At 41.4% G+C, this 26,609-nt stretch overlaps 1 protein-coding gene across 1 annotated transcript in view; it reads right to left on the bottom strand.

Moving 5' to 3' along the window:
• Nucleotides 1-564: 564 nt before the first annotated feature.
• Nucleotides 565-26,609, bottom strand: part of LOC138959030 (sensorin-A-like) — a 51,099-nt gene continuing 25,054 nt past the window's right edge. Inside the window, exons 2-4 of the mRNA XM_070330395.1 lie at nt 8,795-9,047; nt 5,336-5,424; nt 565-1,987 (exon numbers count right to left, since the gene is read on the bottom strand). Coding sequence (XP_070186496.1) covers nt 1,953-1,987; nt 5,336-5,424; nt 8,795-9,018 — 348 coding nt within the window. The 5' untranslated portion in view covers nt 9,019-9,047 and the 3' untranslated portion in view covers nt 565-1,952. The remainder of the gene's footprint in view (nt 1,988-5,335; nt 5,425-8,794; nt 9,048-26,609) is intronic.

The following is a 26,609-nucleotide window of genomic DNA, read 5'->3' as shown; positions in this document are numbered from 1 at the left end:
TGAATGCCATTGGTTTTACATTTTGCATTTGCTTCCTCGAAAGGGCGTTCACTGTACGACATCACTGTTTATATGGTGTGTGTGTGTTGTTGAATGTTCAGATTCTAGTCACTGTTCCCTCTGCTGTGTTTGTAATTAAGTTTTTTCAGTTATTCAGGTGCCTCTGTTTAAAATGTGTGTATGTACCTGTACTTATTTAAAATGAGTGTGTGTGTGCATGTCTGTCTGTCTGTTCCTGCGGAGGTATGTCAGTTTAAATATGTGTGTGTGTGTGTGTCTGTGTGTGTCTGTGTGTGTCTGTCTGTATGTCTATTGATAATTTGCTAATAACATGTGCATTGTAATAAAACATGAATTGAAAATGAATTTCATTGTTCCATGAGATAAGTATCCAAAAATTGGAATCTGCATCCTTTCTCAATTAAGTGAAAATTAGTCGCAGGCTACATGTGTGGGTGTGTGTGTGTTAAATGGCGCAGTGGCACCATGTTGGAGACTTGCTTGTACACAACACAATCACGCTCAAACACAGAGTGGTTTTTTAGCAAGTCAGTCAACAATGTCAACCTTCAACGTGATATTTTAATTCTGATTACACCTGTTTTGTCAAAACTTTCCAGATCTCTGCACGCATCCCACCAAACATTGCATTTTACATTCTTCAAAATCATTATTTTGACAATTTTGGTAATACATTTACATTGTACTTTCTGACCTGGAAAAAGGTTTTTATGACTATCAATATACGTCTTTCTTGACAGCTCAAACAATATTCCTAACTAGAATTGTTGTCAAACTTTTGGTTAATGTGTACATTTAAAAAAAACATTAAAAAAACCTTCAATACCAACCGTTTTCTTTGAATGTGAAAAGAATCGGCTGATTACCCTAAATAGAAGTATGTATAATTCACACACACACACACACACAAAAGAGAGATAACTTCCTTTTCGCATTATAATGTCTAGATACTTTATTTTATTTAAAGATGGAGTGCACCTCAGGTTTCCCTGGACAGATCCCCTTAGGCTTTCAGCCACGCTTCACTCGTCTATCCATTTAGAAAAAATAGCAAGTTTTATTGACTTTCTTGCAAGGCGTCAAACACTGCAATTATGCGACGAATTATTTATTATCCTGGTTAGCATAAGACGCATAAAGAGGAAGTACCCGGTCTGGTTCTGCATGTCCCAACTAATTACGTCTAAAGCCAACATGGAACTCTAGAAGTTTTGATGAGTTCGAGAGTTCTTTCTATCTTGGGTAGTTTTTGTCAAGACATTGTGTGTGATTACGTAAGAAAATGTTAAGACCTAGTATGTGCATGGTTCTATTTTGGCATGCTGCACAGTCTGTAGCCCCGTAGCATATTACCGGAAATGTTAATCACATTTTCAGTGGTGGGAGATGCGAACTGACAAACCGCATCAAGTTTCATTTGGCTGGCAACACTAAAGACATGTGGGATAATTGGTGAATGTTTTGACTGTTTTTATCCTCATCTGCGACACAAAGACAAATCGTTGCTTCAGCAGTGCTCTGAGACACACTCCATCCGTGAGGGTTAAAATGGGTAATGGGTCGGTAAAGTTTAGTTCGTTACTTTGTTTGGACTTTGTATCTTTTTGTTGAATTGCTGAATTGGTATGAACTGAAAATTTTAGACATGTTTATGTTAGGTCTCTTTTCTGTATAGCGTAAATGCAAACATCCAGAAAATAGAAACCGATAATATCATTTTATTATTTGATTGTAGTCAAAGTTGAACAAAGACAATGGACACTATGTATTTTATGCTCAGATTTCCATAAACATTCTTCAAACGAACAACATTCCCTCTGCATCTGATGAACACTATTCCTCTCCTTCTCCCATTTTCTGTTCTCCTGATGAGCTCCGAACTCGGTGACGTAGACAGCAGTAGACAAGGCACGTCAGTCGAAAAGATGACGTCACAGCAATTCGCTGACTGAGACGTAACCATCACCTGAAACAAAATATTTAATAAATTATGATGCTATTCACCACGAATGCAGACATAAACTAAAACAGATTTTGTATAATATAATTTATGTAATGATAAATAGCAACGCGTCTGTGTACCCACTATTCTAAAAACAACACTTGCATGCTTATTTTTTTGATGAGTGTCTATTTTCAGACTCAGTTCAGTAGCCATTGCCTGTGATTACCCTCTGCTGCTGGGGACTGAGATAAAGCCGATAAGTAGCTGACATCGCAAAGCAAACCAGGCAGTTATTTCCAATAACTCCCACATGATCCCCTCTTCGTAATAATGACATTTATTAGTTTACGGTCATGAAACTTAAGCTTACGTGATAGACTGCAGCTGTAGGGGAAGATTGCCTAATATGGACCACTTTTTGTTTCTTGCTGATAACTAGCTTGTTTTCTTGCGAAGAAGTTTCATTTTGTGTTTCGTAGTCCTTCTCTCTTAGGTTAACTGTTATGCTTAGTAAGAGTGAATTAGCTTTAATAGACATTCAGCAAAAACTAAATACCAACAAATTCACAAATGGTCCATATTAGGAGCCTGGGCGCCTAATATGGACCAGCAAAGAGGCCTTCACGAATCACTGTAAAAAGCCCCCTATACTTCAAAATAACATGATACAACTTAGTGTGCAAGTCAGATTAATTCAAATATGCTTAAGATGCAGGGGCGGATCAGTTCATTTTATGCGGGGGGTTTCGAAAAGTATATTGTGAAGATATGGGTGTGAAGGCGCTTTGCGCCAAGCTGACGGCGCGAAGCGCCTAGCTTGCTAGGGGGGTCCGGGGGCATGCCCCCCCGGAAAATTTTGAAAAAAAGGATGCAAAATGGTGCAATCTGGTGCATTCTGAGGATGATCATTACCAGTTTCAGGCAGCAGATTTTGTCACTGATTAATACCCCCAAAATTGAAACTCAATGTAAAATAAAGAAATGCACACCTCATTCAACATATAGTCTTTGCTGACACTTTGCGTGGACCCCCCCCCCCCCCCCCTCTTTTTACATTTAGTCAAGTTTTGACTAAATGTTTTGACGTAGAGGGGGAATCGAGACGAGGGTCGTGGTGTATGTGTGTGTGCCTGTCTGTCTGTGCGTGTGTGTGTGTAGAGCGATTCAGACCAAACTACTGGACCGATCTTTATGAAATTTGATATGAGAGTTCCTGGGAATGATATCCCCGGACGTTTTTTTCTTTTTTTCGATAAATACCTTTGATGACGTCATATCCGGCTTTTTGTAAAAGTTGAGGCGGCACTGTCACACCCTCATTTTTCAATCAAATTGATTGAAATTTTGGCCAAGCAATCTTCGATCAAGGCCGGACTTCGGTATTATTGCATTTCAGATTGGTGGCTTAAAAATTAATTAATGACTTTGGTCATTAAAAATCTGAAAATTGTAAAAAAAATAATTTGTTTTTAAAACGATCCAAATTTACGTTCATCTTATTTTTCATCATTTTCTGATTCCAAAAACATATAAATATGTTATATTCGGATTAAAAACAAGTTCTAAAAATTAAAAATATAAAAATTATTATTAAAAGAAAATTTCCGAAATCGATTTAAAAACAATTTCACCTGATTCCTTGTGGGTTCCTGATTCCAAAAACATATAGATGTGATATGTTTGGATTAAAAACACGCTCAGAAAGTTAAAAAAGAATAGAGATGAAGAAAAGCGTGTTATCCTTCTCAGCGCAACTACTACCCCGCTCTTCTTGTCAATTTCACTGCCTTTGCATCGAGCGGTGGACTGACGATGCTACGAGTATACGCTCTTGCTGTAAAAATGCAGTGAGTTCAGTTTCATTCTGTTAGTTCGACAGCTTGACTAAATGTTGTAATTTCGCCTTACGCGACTTGTTTTGTTTTGATTTGTGTTTGGTCAGTTTGGAATCAGAAATCCCCAACAACAACAACCCCCCCCAATTTTTTTTTTTAATATTTTTGGCTGGGGGGGGGGGGGGGTTCCGGAAACCCCAGAAACACCCCCCCCCCCCCTCGTCCGCCCCTGAGATGTATCTGTTTTGGGTTGATGAGAACATTATTTGAAGCACAACAGAAAACTAAAGAAACAGAGTGAAATTAAATGAAATTATCAACTTCCACGAAAAGCTCTTGTTTTTTGAAAGCTCGAGGGCTAGTTATAGGTTATTTTCAGCAAGCTTCTTAATGAATTAATGAAAATAGCCTTTAGCTTTTATTTTCTTTGATTTGTTAAAAGTGGTCCATATTAGGCGACACACATGTACTTTGAGATTTTGCTATTATATTTTTGATTGCAGTAGAAACTCGGGGTCAACACTGCTAAACAGTAACAAATACATTCTTAGCTGGCATATAAAGCAATTTTTGTGTAATAACAGCTTTGGCTGTGGACAGAAAGTAGTCCGTTTGAGGCGTCAAATTTAGAATGAACGCTGCCAAAAGTGCAAAAAAGAGAAAAAAGCCTAACGGTTTTGAGGTTTGTGTTTCTGCAACTGTTTTGACATGTGCAAGTTATCCAGAGAGTGTGAATACAGCGAATGAAATTGTTTTGATCGCCCTAGCACCGTTATTTTGCCAGAACAGGAGGTGGTCCATATTAGGCAGTGGTCCATATAAGGCAACCATCCCCTAATAAGTTATGAAGTGTATGTGTGTGTGTGGGGGGGATATGTGTGTGTGTGTGTGTTGTGCAGGCGTGGTCCTCATCTTGAACACGCGGCCAGTACAACTGGCCTTGACACGGAATGATTCAAGGGGGGCAATCTTAAGTCATCTGAAAGAGGGAAATCCAAACGCAATCCGCCTTGTTCGATTTTATGGGCTTGGACGATAGAGAAAAATAAGAAAAGCAAAAGCTGGAGTCCAGTCTGGACGAAACTGCTATCAAGAACGCAGAATTGATTTTTTCTGAGTTTTTTTTAGCCGTAAGCGCCATGTTTATCGGAGCAGGAAACTCTTCCAGAGTGAGGCCCCTTTGTTGGTTTCACTGCGGTGAACAGCAGTTATGAGAAATTCGAAATGAGAAATGGCGCTTACGGCTAAAAAAAAAACAACTCAGAAAAAATCAATTCTGCGTTCTTGATAGCAGTTTCGTCCAGACTGGACTCCAGCTTTTGCTTTTCTTATTTTTCTCTATCGTCCAAGCCCATAAAATCGAACAAGGCGGATTGTGTTTGGATTTCCCTCTTTCAGATGACTTGAGATTGCCCCCCTTGAATCGTTCCGTGTCAAGCCAGTTGTACTGGCCGCGTGTTCAAGATGGCGTGGTCCTGTGCTTGCTACGTGCGCCAAAAACTGTAGAAGTGAGAGACAGCGTAAAAACTCTGACCGTTTCTGTCCAGATGTCGCGCAACTCGTCGGGCAAGGTCCTGGTCGGACTGAAGCGCGACGCTAAGTTGTTCCACTGGTATGGCCTTCCTGAAATCATACACCCATTGTGAAATATAACACAGTCCGATAACACACACGCATGCACGCACGCACACCCACGCGTGTGTGCGAGCGCAATACTAATTGACGTGATTTGTTGTATTTACACAGGTTGTGGCGAGAGTTACTTCAAGAGGCTGAGTGTTTAGTTGTAGGGGGTGAGAGCGACACACCTATTTGCTGCTACGGGTGTTTGTAGCCACACTAAGGGAAGGGCCCCTAATATGGATCACTCAAGTTTTGTTTCATGCTGAGAAATAACTTGTTTTCTTGGCGAAGAAGAATTTTCATTTTGTGCTTGGTAGTTGTTCTCTCTTTAGTTAACCGTTAATCGTTATGCTTAAAGGCACAGTAAGCCTCCCGTAAACCATCACAGAGCTCCCCGAGCGTCTACATACAGTACAAGCATACTTCCATTTAAACGCTCACCGAACGGGAACATCCTGGCTGCTTTCTGTCGAGCGTGAGACATTTTCAAAGAATTTATTTTCGTGGACTTGGCCCTTTACAACAATGGCGCCTCGTTTTGGTGCTGGACGGCTGTTATGAATATCCCAGAAATCACGCCCGGACAGTAAGCCTCCCGTAAACCATCACAGATACTGTCAGGCTTTTACACACAGTACAAACACCCTTCCATTTGAACGCTCACCAAACGGGAACATCCTAGGTGCCCTACGTAAAGAGCGAGCAATTTTTAAAGAATTAATTTTGCAGATTGTCTCGAACACTTTTTGGACCCATCCTGAACTCAGGTCAAAAATGAGTTACTTCCCTTAACTGGCGATAGCCGTGGATCGATGATTATCAGAATGTTTTTGGACCGTGGTGCGTTTTTGCGCTAGACCTAACTTTTAAAATCTAAATAATAAATTGACAGCTTGTTACACAAACATTCTTTGATCATAAAAGAATTCTTTTTTCATCAATGCAAGACAAGATCAGTGCAATTCGAAGTTGTGAAAGTTTGAAAAAAGAAAAGCCCGGAAGCAGGGTCACGCAAGGGTCGTAGCAGACGACGGTTTATGCGGCACATCGCCGTTCCTCTCAACAGTGAAAAGCCATCGCTAGAGTTCTTGTGAACCACAGCCGTTTGTTTCGTGCATAAAAACGTGCTATTGTAGATAAGCTCACATCGAGTCGCATTCAAATGACTAACTGACGACTACATTGTGAAAAAGGGAAACTGGATCACACGGGTTTACGATGGCTCATGGGTAAGATAAACCACGCAAAAATAAATTCTTTGAAAATTGTTCGCTCTTTACGGAGGGCACCTAGGATGTTCTCAATCGGTGAGTGTTTAAATGAAAGGGTGTTTGTACTGTGTGTAAAAGCCTGACCGTATCTGTGATGGTTTACGGGAGGCTTACTGTGCCTTTAATTAGAGCGAATTAGCTTTGATAGACATTTAGCAAAAATGAAATACAGAAAACTTCACAACTGGTCCCTATTAGGAGCCTGGGCGCCTAATTTGGTCAGTGAAAAGGCCTTCACGTATCACTGTGAAAAGCCCCCTTTTGGATTCTGGAACTGTTTTTCTTTTCCCCCGATCCATATGATGGAGTGCCGCGATAGGCGACTACGCATTCATGTGAATCAATGAATTGTCCGCAGAATCGCGTCAGTGAAGTAAAAAAGGTCGAGTAGTATAGTCTCCTAAATTACTCAACTCAAGAGTACGACAGTTTCGTTACGTCTCTTTAAATGAAAATAACATTTTCTGAACGAGTCAAAGTTCAGCGTCAAATTGACGCTTTTCGCTACGATTGTGCATCAGTTTCAACACACTGCCGCATCTCTTTACGTCTGCAAAAGGTTATACGTTCGGCACCGTTTTGTATATCCTTGTGCATCTGTTCTTTTGTTTTTAACACAAACTTTGCCCGTATGAGACTGGGCAGTATCGTCATCGATGTGTATGTGACCCCTGTGTGTCTCTTCCAAACATTCACCACCCTGGGTCCGTGTGGACCCAGAAGGGTGTTTAATTGCAAATATCTCAAACCAGTTGGAATTTTTTAATGAGCTTTTAAGAATGCCTCAGACACCTAAAAAGCTTTTATGTCCTAAAAGATCATTACATTTCAGCGAGAAGTAATTAAAAAACGAAGGTCAAATTTAGACTACACACGGAAGACATCGTGCGGACCCATGTTTCTCAAACTGAAGGAACCTACATAAAAACTAGGGAGAGAAGTCACAAACCTTCATGTATTGGCTCTAAACATCATTTTCTACGATCTGTTTAATTTTGGAGTTAATAAGCAAGTCGCGTGGAGCGAAATTAATACATAACAATGTGGGTCCACACGGCCCCACGACGTCTACAGAAAGGTATTCACGTTTTTCCTTTTTTGAGAAGTTTGAGTCCGTACGGTAATAATTACATTAATAATTTAATTTAATTACTTCTCGCGGATATTTAACCACGGCGTCTACAGAAGGGGGTGTACGTTTTTGCTTCTTTGGAAAGCATGGGTCTACGGAAGGGTATGCATATTTTTCCTTCTTTGAGAAGCATGGGTCCGCACGGCCCCACGATGTCTTCCGTGTGTAGTCAATAACCCGGTCGGGCGAAGGTTAAACAAGCAAAATATATGTGTGGGTACATAATTTGATGATCAACTAGTTACCACAATCGTCACTTAAGGAAGAAGAACATGATCACATTGCAGGCGGCATCAAGCAAAACACCAATATCATTCCGTATCATTGACTGACCCCGACATGGACCTAACAAAGTAAAACTCCATATTACGACCCCTCATTGTAACGACCGATTTTCAGCAAGCTTTTTAATGAATGACTGAAACCATCCTTATCTTTTTTTCTTCCATTTGCTGAAGGTGGTACATATTAGGGGACGCAAACATATTTTGAGATTTTAATTGCTATTATTTTTTGTTTAAGCTGGAAATTCGGGCCAAGACAGTCTTAGCTGTCATAGAAAGCAATGTTTGTGTAATAACAGCTTTGTCTGTGGACAGAAACGAGTCCTTTTTAAGCATCAAATTTATAGTGAACGCTGACAGAAGTGCAAAAAAAGAGAACAAGTCTAACGGTTTTGTGGTTAGTGCGCCTGCAGCCGTTTTGACATGTGTAAGTTATCCAGAGAGGGTAAATGCATCGAATGAATTTTTTTGAGTGCCCTAGCATCGTTAATTTGCCAGAACAGGAGGTGGTCCATATTAGGAGCCGGTCCATATTAGGAGCCCTTCCCCTACGTGTTTGCCACTTGTCTTAGCGCGAATCTGGCTCTTGAGGAAATGATGAAATAGTTCAGTCAACGGCAGCAGTGACGACTGGTGACAGGTTTTGTTAATACGCTATCAGAAACACTCTTGATACAACTTACCCAGTTAATGTCTTGATGAGCAGACGAGCATCCGGGAGGTTTGACCTCTTGCCAAACATATATCCCATCCTGTATCTATCCCTGGTGATCCGCCTGCCGTCACGCTTGACTGGTGTCCCCAGTTCTTCGTCCTCGTCTCGCGCGCCCCCCAAGGACAGGGTGTGCGCCATGCACAGGGCGGCCAGGAACACGGCCATGATGGCTGCTGATCGAAGCATCGTCATGTGATGTCTCTAGCTTGCTGGTACTGCTCCTGTAAAACAAGCATAAGACTGGTATACAATGTGCTTTACCCTGGTCGTGAATTCAGTGTTTCTCTCAGCGGTGAGTTCAAGCCGTGCAACAATTTTTGGGCTATACACAGAGCGGTCAGAAACCCATGGGTGAAACTTTTCCGCCTCAGGGCGGAAATCCGCCAAATGAAATTGGTTAAATAAGGAATTCCTTATTTTGAAAATCTTTAAAAAATAATTTAAAACAAAATTTTTGCCGGCTATCCGATCCGTATTTCTCCTAACAGTGACCGGACATCGCTGAGTCTTTGTTTCACTGGGCGCGCGAATTATCGGACTACAGCTTGGCATTTGTTACATTGTTTAATGTGCAAATTTGTGTGTTTGATATACCAGGATAGGCCTACTTTTACCCTTAAAAGCCTGATTTTTCGTTTTCTTCCGGAAAGCCACCCTGGGCCCCCTAGCGGGGCGTTGCCCCTGCATCCCACCAGGGCCTGGGCGGCCCCTGGACCCCGGCCTCATTTTCCTTATTTTCAATTCTGATCAGTTTCACCCATGGTTCAAACCCTCGGTGCATGTATATGTAGTAGTAATTCAAAGTGCTTCTGTTCTGCGGGTATGGTGTCCAATCTTTGTAGTGCACTGCTGTTAGAAAGGGGATGTATGTTATGCATACGCAATTGGCGAATTCCGGAATTAACTCTGCTTGGTTTGTATTGCTTGCGAAAGAGTGAATACTCTTGCTTGTATTGAGGCAAACTTCTTCACGTGTGGAGACACACCCCTTGCTAGTGACTGGCCTATACTGTCACGTGGGAAAGTTGACCTCAATAAAAGCAAGAATGTTCACTCTTTCCAACCCATACACACACGACGGAGTTATTTCCGATCGTCATCTATTCTCTGATCTTGGATGCGTATCAATATAGAATAATGCATGCTTTGCATGCAATTTCTAATATCTGTTCCAGGCAATATATATATAGCGTCGTGCTCTGCGAAACTAAGCCTGCTACTAACGTTATTTCACCAAGTGCGTGCTTACGACTGCTTTTTCGTGCATGTCTACCGGTGACTGCGTGGGTCCGAGGAAACCCTGGTCTTTTTGCTTTTGACAATCTGAAGCAGATAAGCTTCCTTTTCTTCTTTTGTTTTTGCAAAATGTCAGTGTTACAGTGTGTCACCTTGCACAACAATAAGAGACATTCGAAAAGGAAAAAGTTGTGAGTTGTCTTCCACACAGCACCACTGTGACAGATAAAATTGTATGTCCTTGTGCATCTGGGGTTCCTTTGGGATGTAATCCTGTTTTTCGCGTAATTCAAATTGACTTCTTGAAAACCTGCTGTCGGGTTTGTCCCAGTCTATAGTTTTGCAAAGGCAACTCTTGTGTTCTTCACTTTTCGTCTTTGTGTCTAAACTTTTCAGTGGCAGTTCCCCGCCATCCCTCCCCACCCCCACCCCCCTTAATTTTATCAGTGGAAAGCAGAGAACTTGTGAGTGTGTCATACTTAACGGTAGCATGCTTTCCCGTTTAAAATGTTACTACATACCTAAAAAGCAGGAGTTATGGAAATTAGATCCTGACTGAGATATAACATACAGTTAAAATCCAAAAAATATAAATAAACTTCCTTTCGGGTTATGCTTATGGTAACATAATATCATTTTTCTCTCTTTTTATATTTAGTCAAGTTTTGACTAAATATTTTAACATCGAGGGGGAATCGAAACGAGGGTCGTGGTGTATGTGCGTGTGTGTGTGTGTGTGTCTGTCTGTGTGTGTGTGTGTGTGTAGAGCGATTCAGACTAAACTACTGGACCGATCTTTATGAAATTTGACATGAGAGTTCCTGGGTATGAAATCCCCGAACGTTTTTTTCATTTTTTTGATAAATGTCTTTGATGACGTCATATCCGGTTTTTCGTGAAAGTTGAGGCGGCACTGTCACGCCCTCATTTTTCAACCAAATTGGTTGAAATTTTGGTCAAGTAATCTTCGACAAAGCCCGGACTTCGGTATTGCATTTCAGCTTGGTGGCTTAAAAATTAATTAATGACTTTGGTCATTAAAAATCTGAAAATTGTAAAAAAAAATAAAAATTTATAAAACGATCCAAATTTACGTTTATCTTATTCTCCATCATTTGCTGATTCCAAAAACATATAAATATGTTATATTCGGATTAAAAACAAGCTCTGAAAATTAAATATATAAAAATTATTATCAAAATTAAATTGTCGAAATCAATTTAAAAACACTTTCATCTTATTTCTTGTCGGTTCCTGATTCCAAAAACATATAGATATGATGTGTTTGGATTAAAAACACGCTCAGAAAGTTAAAACAAAGAGAGGTACAGAAAAGCGTGCTATCCTTCTTAGCGCAACTACTACCCCGCTCTTCTTGTCAATTTCACTGCCTTTGCCATGAGCGGTGGACTGACGATGCTACGAGTATACGGTCTTGCTGAAAAATGGCATTGCGTTCAGTTTCAATCTGTGAGTTCGACAGCTACTTGACTAAATATTGTATTTTCGCCTTACGCGACTTGTTTGTTAACTTTTATACACAACGATGGCACGCCCGTCGTGGCCGGCTAACACAAAGAAAACAGCCTGTATACTACTTCCCACACACACGCGCGCGCGCAAGCAAGCACACACGAACCCACGCACGCACACACACACACGAACGCACGCACGCACGCACACACCAACACACACACACACACACACACACACACACACACACACACACACACACACTCACTCACACACATATTTGACGAACACACGCGTGTCAATCGCCTAACTGCAGGCATCATGTTTAACTGCAGGAAAAGCTAATTTCTCGCTGTTGAATTTGCAGAGACGCATCACACTAAGCACAAACTAATCAGAAGTCTCTCTTTTTATATTTAGTCAAGTTTTGACTAAATATTTTAACATCGAGGGGGAATCGAAACGAGGGTCGTGGTGTATGTGCGTGTGTCTGTGTGTCTGTGTGTGTGTGTGTAGAGCGATTCAGACTAAACTACTGGACCGATCTTTATGAAATTTGACATGAGAGTTCCTGGGTATGAAATCCCCGAACGTTTTTTTTATTTTTTTGATAAATGTCTTTGATGACGTCATATCCGGCTTTTCGTGAAAGTTGAGGCGGCACTGTCACGCCCTCATTTTTCAACCAAATTGGTTGAAATTTTGGTCAAGTAATCTTCGACGAAGCCCGGACTTCGGTATTGCATTTCAGCTTGGTGGCTTAAAAATTAATTAATGACTTTGGTCATTAAAAATCTGAAAATTGTAAAAAAAAATAAAAATTTATAAAACGATCCAAATTTACGTTTATCTTATTCTCCATCATTTGTTGATTCCAAAAACATATAAATATGTTATATTCGGATTAAAAACAAGCTCTGAAAATTAAATATATAAAAATTATTATCAAAATTAAATTGTCGAAATCAATTTAAAAACACTTTCATCTTATTCCTTGTCGCTTACTGATTCCAAAAACATATAGATATGATATGTTTGGATTAAAAACACGCTCAGAAAGTTAAAACAAAGAGAGGTACAGAAAAGCGTGCTATCCTTCTTAGCGCAACTACTACCCCGCTCTTCTTGTCAATTTCACTGCCTTTGCCATGAGCGGTGGACTGACGATGCTACGAGTATACGGTCTTGCTGAAAAATGGCATTGGGTTCAGTTTCATTCTGTGAGTTCGACAGCTACTTGACTAAATATTGTATTTTCGCCTTACGCGACTTGTTTCAATTCAACTATTGAACTGGTGCTATCAAAAGCGTCAACACACACAGACAAAGAATTAAACAAAGTCATGCAATACTAGATGCTCCTCAAAATTGAGACAGTCCTTTTCTACTCTCCCCTCCCTCCATTTTCCTCCCTTTTTACATTTAGTCAAGTTTTGACTAAATGTTTTAACGTAGAGGGGGGAATCGAGACGAGGGTCGTGGTGTATGTGCGTGTGTGTGTGTGTGTGTCTGTCTGTGTGTGTGTGTGTAGAGCGATTCAGACTAAACTACTGGACCGATCTTTATGAAATTTGACATGAGAGTTCCTGGGTATGAAATCCCCGAACGTTTTTTTCATTTTTTTGATAAATGTCTTTGATGACGTCATATCCGGCTTTTCGTGAAAGTTGAGGCGGCACTGTCACGCCCTCATTTTTCAACCAAAGTGGTTGAAATTTTGGTCGGGTAATGTTCGACGAAGCCCGGACTTCGGTATTGCATTTCAGCGTGGTGGCTTAAAAATTAATAAATGACTTTGGTCATTAAAAATCTGAAAATTGTAAAATAAATATGTTTTTTATAAAACGATCCAAATTTACGTTTATCTTATTCTCCATCATTTGCTGATTCCAAAAACATATAAATATGTTATATTCGGATTAAAAACAAGCTCTGAAAATTAAATATATAAAAATTATTATCAAAATTAAATTTTCCAAATCAATTTAAAAACACTTTCATCTTATTCCTTGTCGGTTCCTGATTCCAAAAACATATAGATATGATATGTTTGGATTAAAAACACGCTCAGAAAGTTAAAACGAAGAGAGGTACAGAAAAGCGTGCTATCCTTCCCAGCGCAACTACTACCCCGCTCTTCTTGTCAATTTCACTGCCTATGCCGTGAGCGGTGGACTGACGATGCTACGAGTATACGGTCTTGCTGCGTTGCATTGCGTTCAGTTTCATTCTGTGAGTTCAACAGCTACTTGACTAAATGTTGTATTTTCGCCTTACGCGACTTGTTCTCCCTCCATCCTCGCAAGTGCGGTGGGAATTACCCTGAAAGGAAGAACTCATTATGTACCTTTGGTATCTGCAGGTTGAAATTCCTGCAGCTTGTCTGTTCACACGTGCAAACGTGGGTAGAAAAGCAAAAAGTTGCCGTCCTGCTGACTGCATCCTTCTGAAGCACTACACAAAGCCCCTTTCAAAACTGATTTTCTCTTGTGTAAAACACCCACCAGTCTTACTCCTCCCTCTACTGCATCACCTACCCCACTCCGATCCCAACCCCTTCTTCCAAGTCCAGCTGAATGTCTAGTATTTAAGTGGGTTCCGCCTTCTTCGAAGTCAAGCTGAATGTCTATTTTCTAAGCTGGTTCCGCCTTCTTCCAAGTCAAGCTGAATGTCCAGTATATAAGTGAGTTCCGCCTTCTTCCAAGTCAAGCTGAATGTCCAGTATATAAGTGAGTTCCGCCTTCTTCCAAGTCAAGCTGAATGTCCAGTATATAAGTGAGATCCGCCTTCTTCCAAGTCAAGCTGAATGTCCAGTATATAAGTGAGTTCCGCCTTCTTCCAAGTCAAGCTGAATGTTCAGTATTTAAGTGAGTTCCGCCTTCTTCCAAGTCAAGCTGAATGCATGTCTTGTATTTAAATGCGTTCCGCCTTCTTCCAAGTCCAACTGAATGTCTAGTATCTAAGTGGGTTCCGCATTCTTCCAAGTCCAGCTGAATGTCTAGTATCTAAGTGGGTTCTGCCTTCTTCCAAGTCCAGCTGAATGTCTAGTATTTAAGTGCGTTCCGCCTTCTTCCAAGTCAAGCTGAATGTCTAGTGTATAAGTGAGTTCTGCCTTCTTCCAAGTCAAGCTGAATGTCTAGTATTTAAATGCATTCAGCCTTCTTCCAAGTCCAGCTGAATGTCTAGTATCTAAGTGGGTTCCGCCTTCTTCCAAGTCCAGCTGAATGTCTAGTATCTAAGTGGGTTCCGCCTTCTTCCAAGTCCAGCTGAATGTCTAGTATTTAAGTGGGTTCTGCCTTATTCCAAGTCCAGCTGAATGTCTAGTATCTAAGTGGGTTCCGCCTTCTTCCAAGTCCAGCTGAATGTCTAGTATCTAAGTGGGTTCCGCCTTCTTGCAGTACGAACCGTTTATTTGTAGCCTGCTCGGCCCTGCACCTCGTAAGATGCAACTTTTTCCTTATTCCTCTGCGCTTCAAACTGAACAGGCAAGTCGATTTTAATCATTTAAGAAGTTGCAGTTTTGTTTCGCACTATTTTAAGCCTTCGAAATACACAGTATCCCTTTCATGATGTTCGATCGCAATGATCTGTCCCTCAAAAAGCGAATCGCCGCAGCAAGACCCCCCCCCCCCCCCCCCCCCCCCCCCGAGCTGTTCGTGACAATACCCTATACCCTCAAGTATTTGTCAACCCCCTTTTTCTTTTTGTTTGGCAGGCACCATTCTTACCTCGATGGACAAAAAAGGCGGGACCCTCCCGCGCAAATCGACGACCGCCTTTGACCTGAAATTGATGACTAAAAACCTCTGTCTTTGAACCGCCCGTTTCTAGCACCACCAGGCAGTACGAAGAAGGTTGAGGCTCGGGGGCGGGGGTGTTCTTTTTGTTGACAATGGCATCATAATTAGCGGCGGAGAAAAGCAATCAAGCGGAGGACGCCCCGAGCAGACGACGGAATGAAGGGCCAACAGACGAGATGAGAGGGCAGTGTGATTACGCAAAAAGAAAAAAAGAAGCAGAAAAAAATTGATAAAAAGCCTTGTCGTCACTTCTGAAGCTGAAAGTCGCGTAGCACTTTTTATACATCTTTGCTTTCAGAGAAGATTTGTCAATTGTGCGTTTCCTTAATTTGTATTGAATTTGTTGTTATGCATGTGGGGTGTGCACGTTAAAGATCCCACGATTGACAAAAGGGTCTTTCCTGGCAAAATTGTATAGGCATAGATAAAAATGTCCACCAAAATACCCGTGTGACTTGGAATAATAGGCCGTGAAAAGTAGGATATGCGCCGAAATGGCTGCGATCTGCTGGCCGATGTGAATGCGTGATGTATTGTGTAAATAAAAACCATCTCACACGGCATAAATAAATCCCTGCGCCTTGAATATGTGCGCGATATAAATTGCATAAAAAATATAAAAAATTAAAATAAAAATTAAGTAGATGTGCAACGCCAAGGCACTGCATACCCCAGCGAAAGACAAATCTCTCTCTCTCTCTCTCTCTCTCTCTCTCTCTCTCTCTCTCTCTCTCTCAAACACACACACGAACACACACACACACATACCCCAAGTTACACACGTACACACATACACACTCTCACACGCACTCACTCACTCTCTCACACACACTTCATACATACAAAACACCCCCCCATACGCACATATAGACAGACGGACATACACACCTTTACAAACAAACACACATACACACACACATAGAGAATACTACATGGCTTGCTGTGTCGTACCAGATTTACACGAGTTGTTTTTTTAAATATTGAACTGCGAGCGAAAGCGAGCTGTTCACTATTTGAAAAAGCAACGAGTGTAAATCTGGTACGGAACAGCAAGCCATGTAGTATTCTGTTTATCCTACATACTGTACTTACGTGTATTTTACTGAAAATGTCCTGCATTCGAGGCAGCTAAATTGAAGACGCTTGTTTTAGAACCTCGATCTCTTCTAAAGCCTCGTGCAATCTATTACGTCAAAGCAAAGAAACGTCACTCTGAAAGTGTGGCGTGACGTGTTAGTTCTAAAGATTCATCGAGGGTAATTAGCGAGCGCAATTTGTGTTTCTATAATGACGTTTGTCTCGGTGACTTTGGCATCATAAGCAGTGGAAAAACAGGTCCCTGCCAGACTTGCTTGACATGACCTCATTTACATGATATACACACGTGTGATTTGAACGATTATTATCTCACGGGTGTCTCTCTCACGTATGTAGGATAAATACACTTACGCACACGCACAAACACACACCCACCCACCCACTCTCTCTCTCTCTCTCTCTCTCTCTCTCTTTCTCTCTTATACTGAAACAGACACACACCCACACACACACACACCCACACACACACGTACACACACACATGTAGGCTACATACGCACGCATGTACGCACGCACACACCCACAGACACACACACACACACACAAACACATTGACTCACACAAATCTCATGCACACAAAACACACATTCATACGCACATACACGGTTGGCCTAGTGGTAAGGCGTCCGCCCCGTGATCGGGAGATCGTGGGTTAGAACCCAGGCCGGGTCATACCTAAGACTTTAAAATTGGCAATCTAGTGGCTGCTCCGCCTGGTGTCTGGCATTATGGGGTTAGTGCATGCTAGGACTGGTTGGTCCGGTGTCATGATAATGTGACTGGGTGAGACATGAAGCCTGTGCTGCGACTTCTGCCTTGTGTGTGGCGCACGTTATATCTCAAAGCAGCACCGCCCTGATAATTATGGCCCTTCGTGGCAAACAAACAAACAAATACGCACATAGACAGACGGACACACACACCTTTACAAACAAACACATATACACACTCATACACACACAAACATACACACAAACTCATGCACACACACATTCACACACACACACACACACACACTCTTTCTCCCTCTCTCTCAGTCTTTCTTACACACACACACACACACACACACACACACACACACACGAGTACAGACTCATGCACGCGCACACACACACACACACACACACACACACACACACACACACACACACTAACACATGTGCACAAAATGAACACACACACACACACACACACACCGCGCGAGAGAAAAAGACTACAGGGAGGCATGACGTCATGATGCATTAATTGACGTCAAAGACTTTTGACCGTGACGTAATCTTCTTACGCGAGCTTTATCCATAGTCTTGGATAACCACACACAAATAAACTTGGAAACTACAGAATTTCTACCCGTCCAAAGCGGCCTTGGGTGGCGTTTGCTCAAAAAATGGGGGCGCCTATTGCACCCACCGTATTTTTGTTAGTATGGTCCCAATTTTTGGTGAACTTCCATCTTCAACTGTAGCCCGTAGCCGGGCACAAAGAATCCTTCTTTATCATGTACTAGATGATTACCCGCTTCGCCGGGTACCGGCTTCGCCGGGAAGAAGTAGAGCCGAATACCAGGCTGCGCCTGGGACCCGGGTGTACGCCGGCTTCGCCGGCGCACGAAGATAAACGCGCAAAACACTGGAGACCTTCTAAAAATAGTAACGTGCAGTGACCTTCTAAAAATAGTAACGTAGTAACGGGAATATGGATTGACGCCACACGAAGGAAGGGAGATAAACGCAAAACATTGGAGAAGATAAGGAAGAGTTACTGGGAATGGTGAAATGAACAGAAAAACCAAAATCGGTTCAGCGCCGCGCGCTGAGAGCACGTGTTGAAAATTCTCATCGACCAGGTTGTGTCCGGGGTCTAGCTGAATATGCCCACCAAATTTGAAGCAGGTCCATCGAGAACTTTGGCCGTGCATCCCGAACAGACACACAGACACACAGACACAAGTCGTATATATATATAGATTATCGGTATGAAAATTTCTCAAGTCGATTACAGTATAGCGTTCGTGGGATACATGGAGAATACTACATGGCTTGCTGTGTCGTACCAGATATACACGAGTTGGTTTTTTTAAATATTGAACTGCGAGCGAAAGCGAGCTGTTCACTATTTGAAAAAGCAACGAGTGTAAATCTGGTACGGAACAGCAAACCATGTAGTATTCTGTTTATCCTACATACTGTACTTACGTGTATTTTACTGAAAATGTCCTGCATTCGAGGCAGCTAAATTGAAGACGCTTGTTTTGGAACCTCGATCTCTTCTAAAGCCTCGTGCAATCTATTACGTCAAAGCAAAGAAACGTCACTCTGAAAGTGTGGCGTGACGTGTTAGTTCTAAAAATTCATCGAGGGTAATTAGCGAGCGCAATTTGTGTTTCTATAATGACGTTTGTCTCGGTGACTTTGGCATCATAAGCAGTGGAAAAACAGGTCCCTGCCAGACTTGCTTGACATGACCTCATTTACATGATATACACACGTGTGATTTGAACGATTATTATCTCACGGGTGTCTCTCTCACGTATATAGGATAACTCCAGCTTCGCTGGGATAAAAACCTGCGCTTAGAACTGTACCCACGGAATACGCGCGATATAAGCCTCATATTGATTGATTGATTGATGTGGACGAACAGTCGCTGTTCTGCTTCTTTTTGGGTTTGTTGGTGCTTAAACGAGGCCGTGTATTTGCTAGCGCATGATCCTGAGTTCCTTTTGACATTGCTATCCTTTTCTACACAAGTTTCATTTTGCATCCTCTTTTATTCTTTAGCTCATAACATTTGAACGGTCTACAGTTTTCTTCTCTATACCTGGATGAGGGTGTGAATGTGCCTGTGTTCGTCCAAACGTATGCCTGTTGCATGTTGGTAAATGGTGTGTGTGTGTGTGTGTGTGTGTGTGTGTGTGTGCCAGAGTGCGTGTACGCGTGCCTGTGTGTGCATATGTTCGTGTGCGCGTTAACGGCATGTGTACTGATCAGCAGTTAGCATTCAAGACTAAATATAAATTACTGTTTTGATGTTTGTGTTACAATCTGAACGTTAACGGTCGAGGTCAAAGCAAAGTCACACAGACGATAGTCACGACGGTGCCAGTGTCATTTCAGAAAGACAGAGGATGAACTAAGCCAATCCCTGTGTTCACAATCACGTCTCTACTGATGAAGGGCCGTCACACCAACACTAGCCTTTTTCTCCCTCAGACAAGTTTAGCATTTCATAATAAGGACCGTGACTTAACTTCAGTAAAAGATCAATATGTACTTTGACTTCACTCAAAATAGAACTAGCTAGGTACCCTCTCCTCCAGTTTCTTCCTTCTTTCTGCGTCTCATCTTTTTCCTCTTTCAGTGCCTTGGTTTCCTGTCTTGACATAGATTCACTCTGATTTTATGCTCTTCTGTTTGCTTTTCATGGGTGATCTTGTAGAAATGATTTTAATAAAAACCCTTTGAGCTGACTGTCAGTATACAACACATCTAATGGACAAGCGGGGTTTTGGTTGTTTATAATTGTCATTCTCTCTCAGACAGCTTTTTGATGAAAATATCAAAACACTAACGTTCACACTGTTTCGGGCCATTGTAAAGAAAACAAAGTAGGATCCCGATCCGGCACGTATGAATGTTTTACAAAAGAACAGGGTCTTCGCTGAAAAGAAGCTAAGACATAAGACGCATTCTTTGTCTTTAAGGCGAAGAAATGGCGTTTGAGAGTTAGAGAGACAGACAGACAGGGGCAGCGAGATAAAGAGACAGAATTAGAGAGAACTTCTGTCTGTTTATGTTTGCCTGTCTACCTGTCGGTCTTGCCTGCCCGTCTCTCTGTCAGTTCACAGGTGTTTCTAAAGATGAGCAACTATGTTAGATTTTCGTGTACACTGCTGACAAAATCATTCTTCTTCCCCCTGTTATGGCACTGTTTATTACGAGTACGTCCACCGACTTGATTTCTCCTCGATTATTGGTGCGCTTGCACCGAAGCGTTTATTCGATGTCATTTTCATGTTACTCTTTCGTGTAAAGAGGGAGAGAAGGAAGGTAACTTGTCGCCTGCAAGACAGTGTTGATGTTGGTGTACACTGGCCAACATGAAGTCAAGACCTAAAATCAATCAAAAACATTTTGGAATATGCTGAAGAATACAGCGGAAAACACTAACTCGGTCCACAAACTTTAATGCGCACTCACCATTTCGTCCTGAGAACAGACACTTTGCAAGTTTTAAGAATGAAGAACACGGCACCCATTATTGGATCATTTGAAGGAAGAGAATAAAGGTAAGAAGAGCGTTTTTCTTTCGTCTCTTTTTCTCGCAACAAAAGCTAGAAATAAAGAATGAAGTATCACCGTCTTATTATTTAATAAAAAAACGCTGGCGCTGGACCCGAGTACTCTTCAGACTGGCTCGCTCCCCCAGTATGAAAGTTTTTGTCTTGTGCACGTGGATTTAAACAAAAACAAAAAATTTTTTTATTTATTTTACACAATTAAAAAAATTATTGGAGTAAAATAAAACATTAAAACGTTCATAATAAACAAAAGTAAACAAGAATTAAAATTTAAAAAAAGTAGACCGCCCATGCCGGGAATCGAACCCGGATCACTTGGATTTAAAAAAAAAAATTTTTTTATTTATTTATTTTACACAATTAAAAAAATTATTAGAGTGAAATAAAACATTAAAACGTTCATAATAAACAATAGTAAACAAGAATTAAAAAAAAAATAGACCGCCCATGCCGGGAATCGAACCCGGATCACTTTGGCCATAGACGAATCGCTTTCCACCAGGATCACTTGGATTAAAAAAAAAAATTTAAAAAAAAATTATTTATTTTACACAATTAAAAAAATTATTACAGTAAAATAAAACATTAAAACGTTCATAATAAACAATAGTAAACAAGAATTTAAAAAAAAAAATAGACCGCCCATGCCGGGAATCGAACCCGGATCTCTTTGGCCATAGTCGGAAACGCTTTCCTCCAAGCCAACAAATCTGACAATCGCCAGTGAACTCAAATGCCTATAGTCCTCGCGCAGTGGTACACGCACGCAAAGCACGCAAAGCCTGGTGTGGTGTCGCTGGCTGGGCGGTTTATCAGCCGAACGGCTGTTCTATCCCACCGCGAATCGCGCCCGCCGTTAAGAGTGGCTTTTGTGATTTATTTCGCATTTAGGTCCCAGGTAACATTATGAAGTTTTAATACGATCAATCGGACCTATTATCAAGTTAGTGTATCAACTTTTGAACGAACTGCGCCCAGTAGTTTCCCAGCAATAAGCTGTTAAGTCGAGACGAACAGACACACAATTAAAGTCTGCAGGACCCTAGTACTGCGTACTCGGGGATAAAAAACGCTCGCGACATTCACACACACACACACACACACACACACACATACACACGCACACACTCTCTCCCTCACTCCCTCCCTCTCTCTCTTTCTTTCTTACACACACACACACACACACACACACACACACACACACACACACACACACACACACACACACACACGAGTACAGACTCATGCACACACACACACACACACACACACACACACAAACACACACACACACACACACACACACACACAAACAGTAACACTAACACATGTGCACAAAATGAATCGAACCCGGATCACTTTGGCCATAGACTCTCTCGTGCTCTCTGTCTCTCTTTCACCGAGACCAAACCCTGCATTGTAATTTCTTTGCCGAGACCATTTTCCCCACCCGTTGTCTGGCTTGCACTGAAATCATGCTTTTCTCGTCACTGCGTGACGTGTTCGCCGCCCAAGTCTGCCCTTTAGTTCAGGCTGTTCGCAAAGCGACCAGCCTCCCACCGCAAAAACTCCCACCGTTAAGAGTGGCTTTTGCGATTTATTTCGCATTTAGGTCCCAGGTAACATTATGAAGTTTTAATACGATCAATCGGACCTATTATCAAGTTAGTGTATCAACTTTTGAACGAACTGCGCCCAGTAGTTTCCCAGCAATAAGCTGTTAAGTCGAGACGAACAGACAGACACACAATTAAAGTCTGCAGGACCCTCTTACTGCGTACTCGGGGATAAAAAACGCTGGCGCTGGACCCGAGTACTCTTCAGACTGGCTCGCTCCCCCAGTATGAAAGTTTTTGTCTTGTGCACGTGGATTTAAAAAAAAAATGTTTTTAATTTATTTTACACAATTAAAAAAATTATTAGAGTTAAATAAAACATTAAAACGTTCATAATAAACAATAGTAAACAAGAATTAAAAAAACAATTAAAAAAAAAATAGAGCGCCCATGCCGGGAATCGAACCCGGGTCATTTGGATTAAAAAAATAAAAATAAATTAAAAAAAAAAAATATTTATTTATTTTACACAATTAAAAAAACTATTAGAGTAAAATTAAACATTAAAACGTTCATAATAAACAATAGTAAACAAGAATTAAAAAAATTAAAAAAAATAGAACGCCCATGCCGGGAATCGAACCCGGATCATTTTGGCCATAGACTCTCTCTTTCACCGAGACCAAACCCTGCATTGTAATTTCTTTGCCGAGACCATTTCCTCACCCGTTGTCTGGCTTGCACTGCGTGACGTGTTTGCCGCTCAAGTCTCCCCTTTAGTTCAGGCTGTTCGCAAAGCGACCAGCCTCCCACCGCAAAAACTCCCACCGTTAAGAGTGGCTTTTGTGTTTTTTGGGGCATTTAGGTCCCAGGTAACATTATGAAGTTTTAATACGATCAATCGGACCTATTATCAAGTTAGTGTATCAACTTTTGAACGAACTGCGCCCAGTAGTTTCCCAGCAATAAGCTGTTAAGTCGAGACAGACAGACACACACACACACACACACACACACACACACACACACACACACACAATTAAAGTCTGTTGGACCCTAGTACTGCGTACTCGGGGATAACATACCACATATTCAGATTTTTGTACACGCTGAAAATACTTTTAAACGACGAGGTACTTTACCCACACACAATTCAATAGACAAATAAACAAATAAACAGACAGGCAGACAAATAACTTAAGCAAACAAACAAAAAACACCCTCACATGGATCCCAAGAGATCTTCAACCCGCTCACATTTTCCCCCTCCGACACCAATAGTTTTAACTGTTTCGCTATTGCGTATCGTCTGGATAAGTTGGCCCAGATACACACCGCTGTCCCGCACTTAACCCTGTTGGACTGTTTGGTCCCACATCGCAAATCACTCCGCCAAGACGAATCATTCTTCAAAGAACTTTGACAGGACAATTTATAAGTTTGTTCCCCTCATCAAAGATTACACAGTTACTGCCTGCCCAACAAACCGATGATTGTTTGCGGACAGTACCTTAAACTAAGTCTGACATATTTGCGTAGATGCGACGAGCTTGACAGACAGAGAAACGAAAGAAGCAAGGGAGTAGATATTCCATTGTCTTAGGGTCATAAAACGTAATCAAACGAAGCGAAATTGGAATTTCCAGCACGCCCCGAATCAGTTTGTCTGGATCGGTTTTGCATGAGCAAAATAGACCAACGTTCCACAGTCGTTTATCCTATTTTATTTCATGTTATATTTTCTGTCAGCTGTGATTTGGTACACAGCAATACGAGGATATACTGCTCTCGTGTGTGTCTGTGTTTGACTACGAGTCGTCTGTTTGCTTGTCTGTCTACGGGTTACTTTGTGTATTGTGTCAGCTTTCGTTGCTTTGGTTTGGGTTAGTTTGACTTGCTTTTTCTAGACTGATAATAATCTATGATGATTAGAACATTTTTTTTTAAATCTGCTTTTTTCACGGTACAATTTCACGCTTTAGAAAATATTTGGTTTCAATCTGATGAGCCATCATTTGTACCGGGTGAGAAATACCGGTTTGCAAAATGATAGCGCGATATATAACTGCGTTATCTAAATTAAACAAGGAACAAAAGTCACTTTTTTTTTAAGTGTTCATGGTTTATGTTTTTGTCGTTGTAAGCAATATGCTTAATGCACAATAAAACAACGGGCTTTCTACAGTTTCAAAGTATCAACCAATCTATCAGAAAATCGACCTAGATATAACCATTTGCCGCATCTTTTTCAAAATAACAAAGAGTCTAGTTGTAATACAAAATTAAAGTCAACCTATTCGATCGGAGTCATAGTTTGCACGCGTAGGCTTATGTACACTCAAAATCGAAGTGTTCCACTTTTTAACACACTTTGTGTAACCACTTGTGAACACACTGTTACATGTAAAGCTGGTTCACCATATGAACACTAAACAATGTTTACCCTGCTGTAACCAGTTTTTAACACTCATAAGTGTTCAGACCATAGTCACAGAACACTTTTAGAATACTCTCACTATCACTGCCATACAATTGAGAAGGACTTTCAATCACATGATTTCGAGCAAAAAAAAGTCGTTTTTATTGACAAAAGTATTCCACAATATCTGGTTCAGATAATATATATATATGATAACATCGTTTATTTGACGTCACTCGTGTAAAAACATTGGCGACATTTGTCTCAGGTTAAAAACACACACAGGCGCGCACACACACTTTCCCTTTTTGTGCACGATTTTTAATGCATTTGTTTGAAAAAGATACATTTTTTTAGATTGCTAAAAATAGCCAGGTCCACGTGTATCAACTGCTTTAAATTGCATTTTGAAGCGCTTCGCAGCCACTGGCACTAATCTTATGTTCAGGACGGAAAGATAAACGATATAAATACTAAGAAATCATAATTGCATCAGGCTGCAATCGATTTTTCAAGTGTTAATGATCATGATTAATGTTTGCAATCAAAATATTCAATGAAAAACAGCCCCGAACACACAGTGTCGAATGAAACTGACGCGAACACTCTTTGAACACACATGTGTTCACCTTGCGCTGGACTGTGCTGAAAAATGTCATCGCTGTTTGACAAAAGGGTTTGGAAGTGTTCAGATAGCAAACGTTGCTCATGGTGAACACATTGTTGACACTCTAAATGTTAGTTTGAACACTTGTATACATATTGTGATCAGAAAAAGTGTGCAAAAATGTGTCATAAAATTTAGAGTGTACGCTTCATCAAAATCATTCCAGACTCTTATACTCGACTGAACTGAGTTGCCAAGAGACTTTGAAATGAACTAAATTCCTGTCAGAAAAACGAGATAATGATCGACACCGGGTTTCGTGGGATGCTTGTTTGGGGATATTCTATAATGGGGTAATAGGTACGAATTCGGCCCGTGTGCCTCCACCCCCACAGCTACACAGGGCACTACACGCCGAAACAAATGTTCCATTCAAAACAAGTCCAAATGGAAACAAGTCAGTGGCACCACGACACACCCCGCACCCCTCTTACACTAATAAAATAATCCAATCAATAATTCTAATCAGCCTACTCGCCGTGACACAAGCGACAGGGGCGTTGCTGGCGAGGAGCAAAAAAGGTCAGAGGCCGGGTGACAGGAAGTAAAGTAGGCCGTTCCAATAAGTGAAGTGACGCCCGCCGCATTAAGCAAACTTAGCGAGCAGCCTAGCCTGGCTGGCCTCTCCCAGTGGAACTCTCTGCCTCATTGACTTGCTGCTCTCCATCACCTTGATCCTAACTCCCCCTTCGACTGCCGTTTTTAACCCTCCTTCTTTGTTTTCATAGTGCTTGGGGGGGGGGGGGGGGGGGGGGGGGGGGAGGGGGGATATCTAACATTTTTTGGACAGACGGTGGAAAAGAGGACACAACAGTCATAACACAAGTTACTCCACGTAACTGGTTGTCCTGAATGAACTTTTTTTTCAGCACTTAACTTTGTTTCTGATGTAGCTTTAGTTGGCAAACAGGCTTTCCTGTCGAGGAGTTTTACGTAAAAAGATTACTTGTTGCACTGACCTCTTGCCGGAGTGGTAGGCAAGCAGTTGTTGGGGGGGGGGGGGGGGGGGGTGTTTAAGTTAATGAATGACTTGTTACTAAACATGCGGTCTCAATCAGGGATATTTCGCGAGAAGGGCATACAGACATAGCTCCCTCTCCCCCCTCCCCCACTTCAAAAGAAATGCAAACTTATTTAATTTTTGTTTACCTAAAACCAGCACTAAAACCAAATTGAATTCGGATTTACTTCTCTAAGTCCCAGGACAAATGAGCAGTATTCCTGTTGCCTGCTG

Source organism: Littorina saxatilis, linkage group LG2, assembly GCF_037325665.1.
Source record: "Littorina saxatilis isolate snail1 linkage group LG2, US_GU_Lsax_2.0, whole genome shotgun sequence".
Classification (NCBI taxonomy): Eukaryota; Metazoa; Mollusca; class Gastropoda; order Littorinimorpha; family Littorinidae; genus Littorina; species Littorina saxatilis.
The sequence above is the reverse complement of the archived record's forward strand: the minus strand, read 5'-3'. Positions and strand labels throughout refer to the sequence as shown.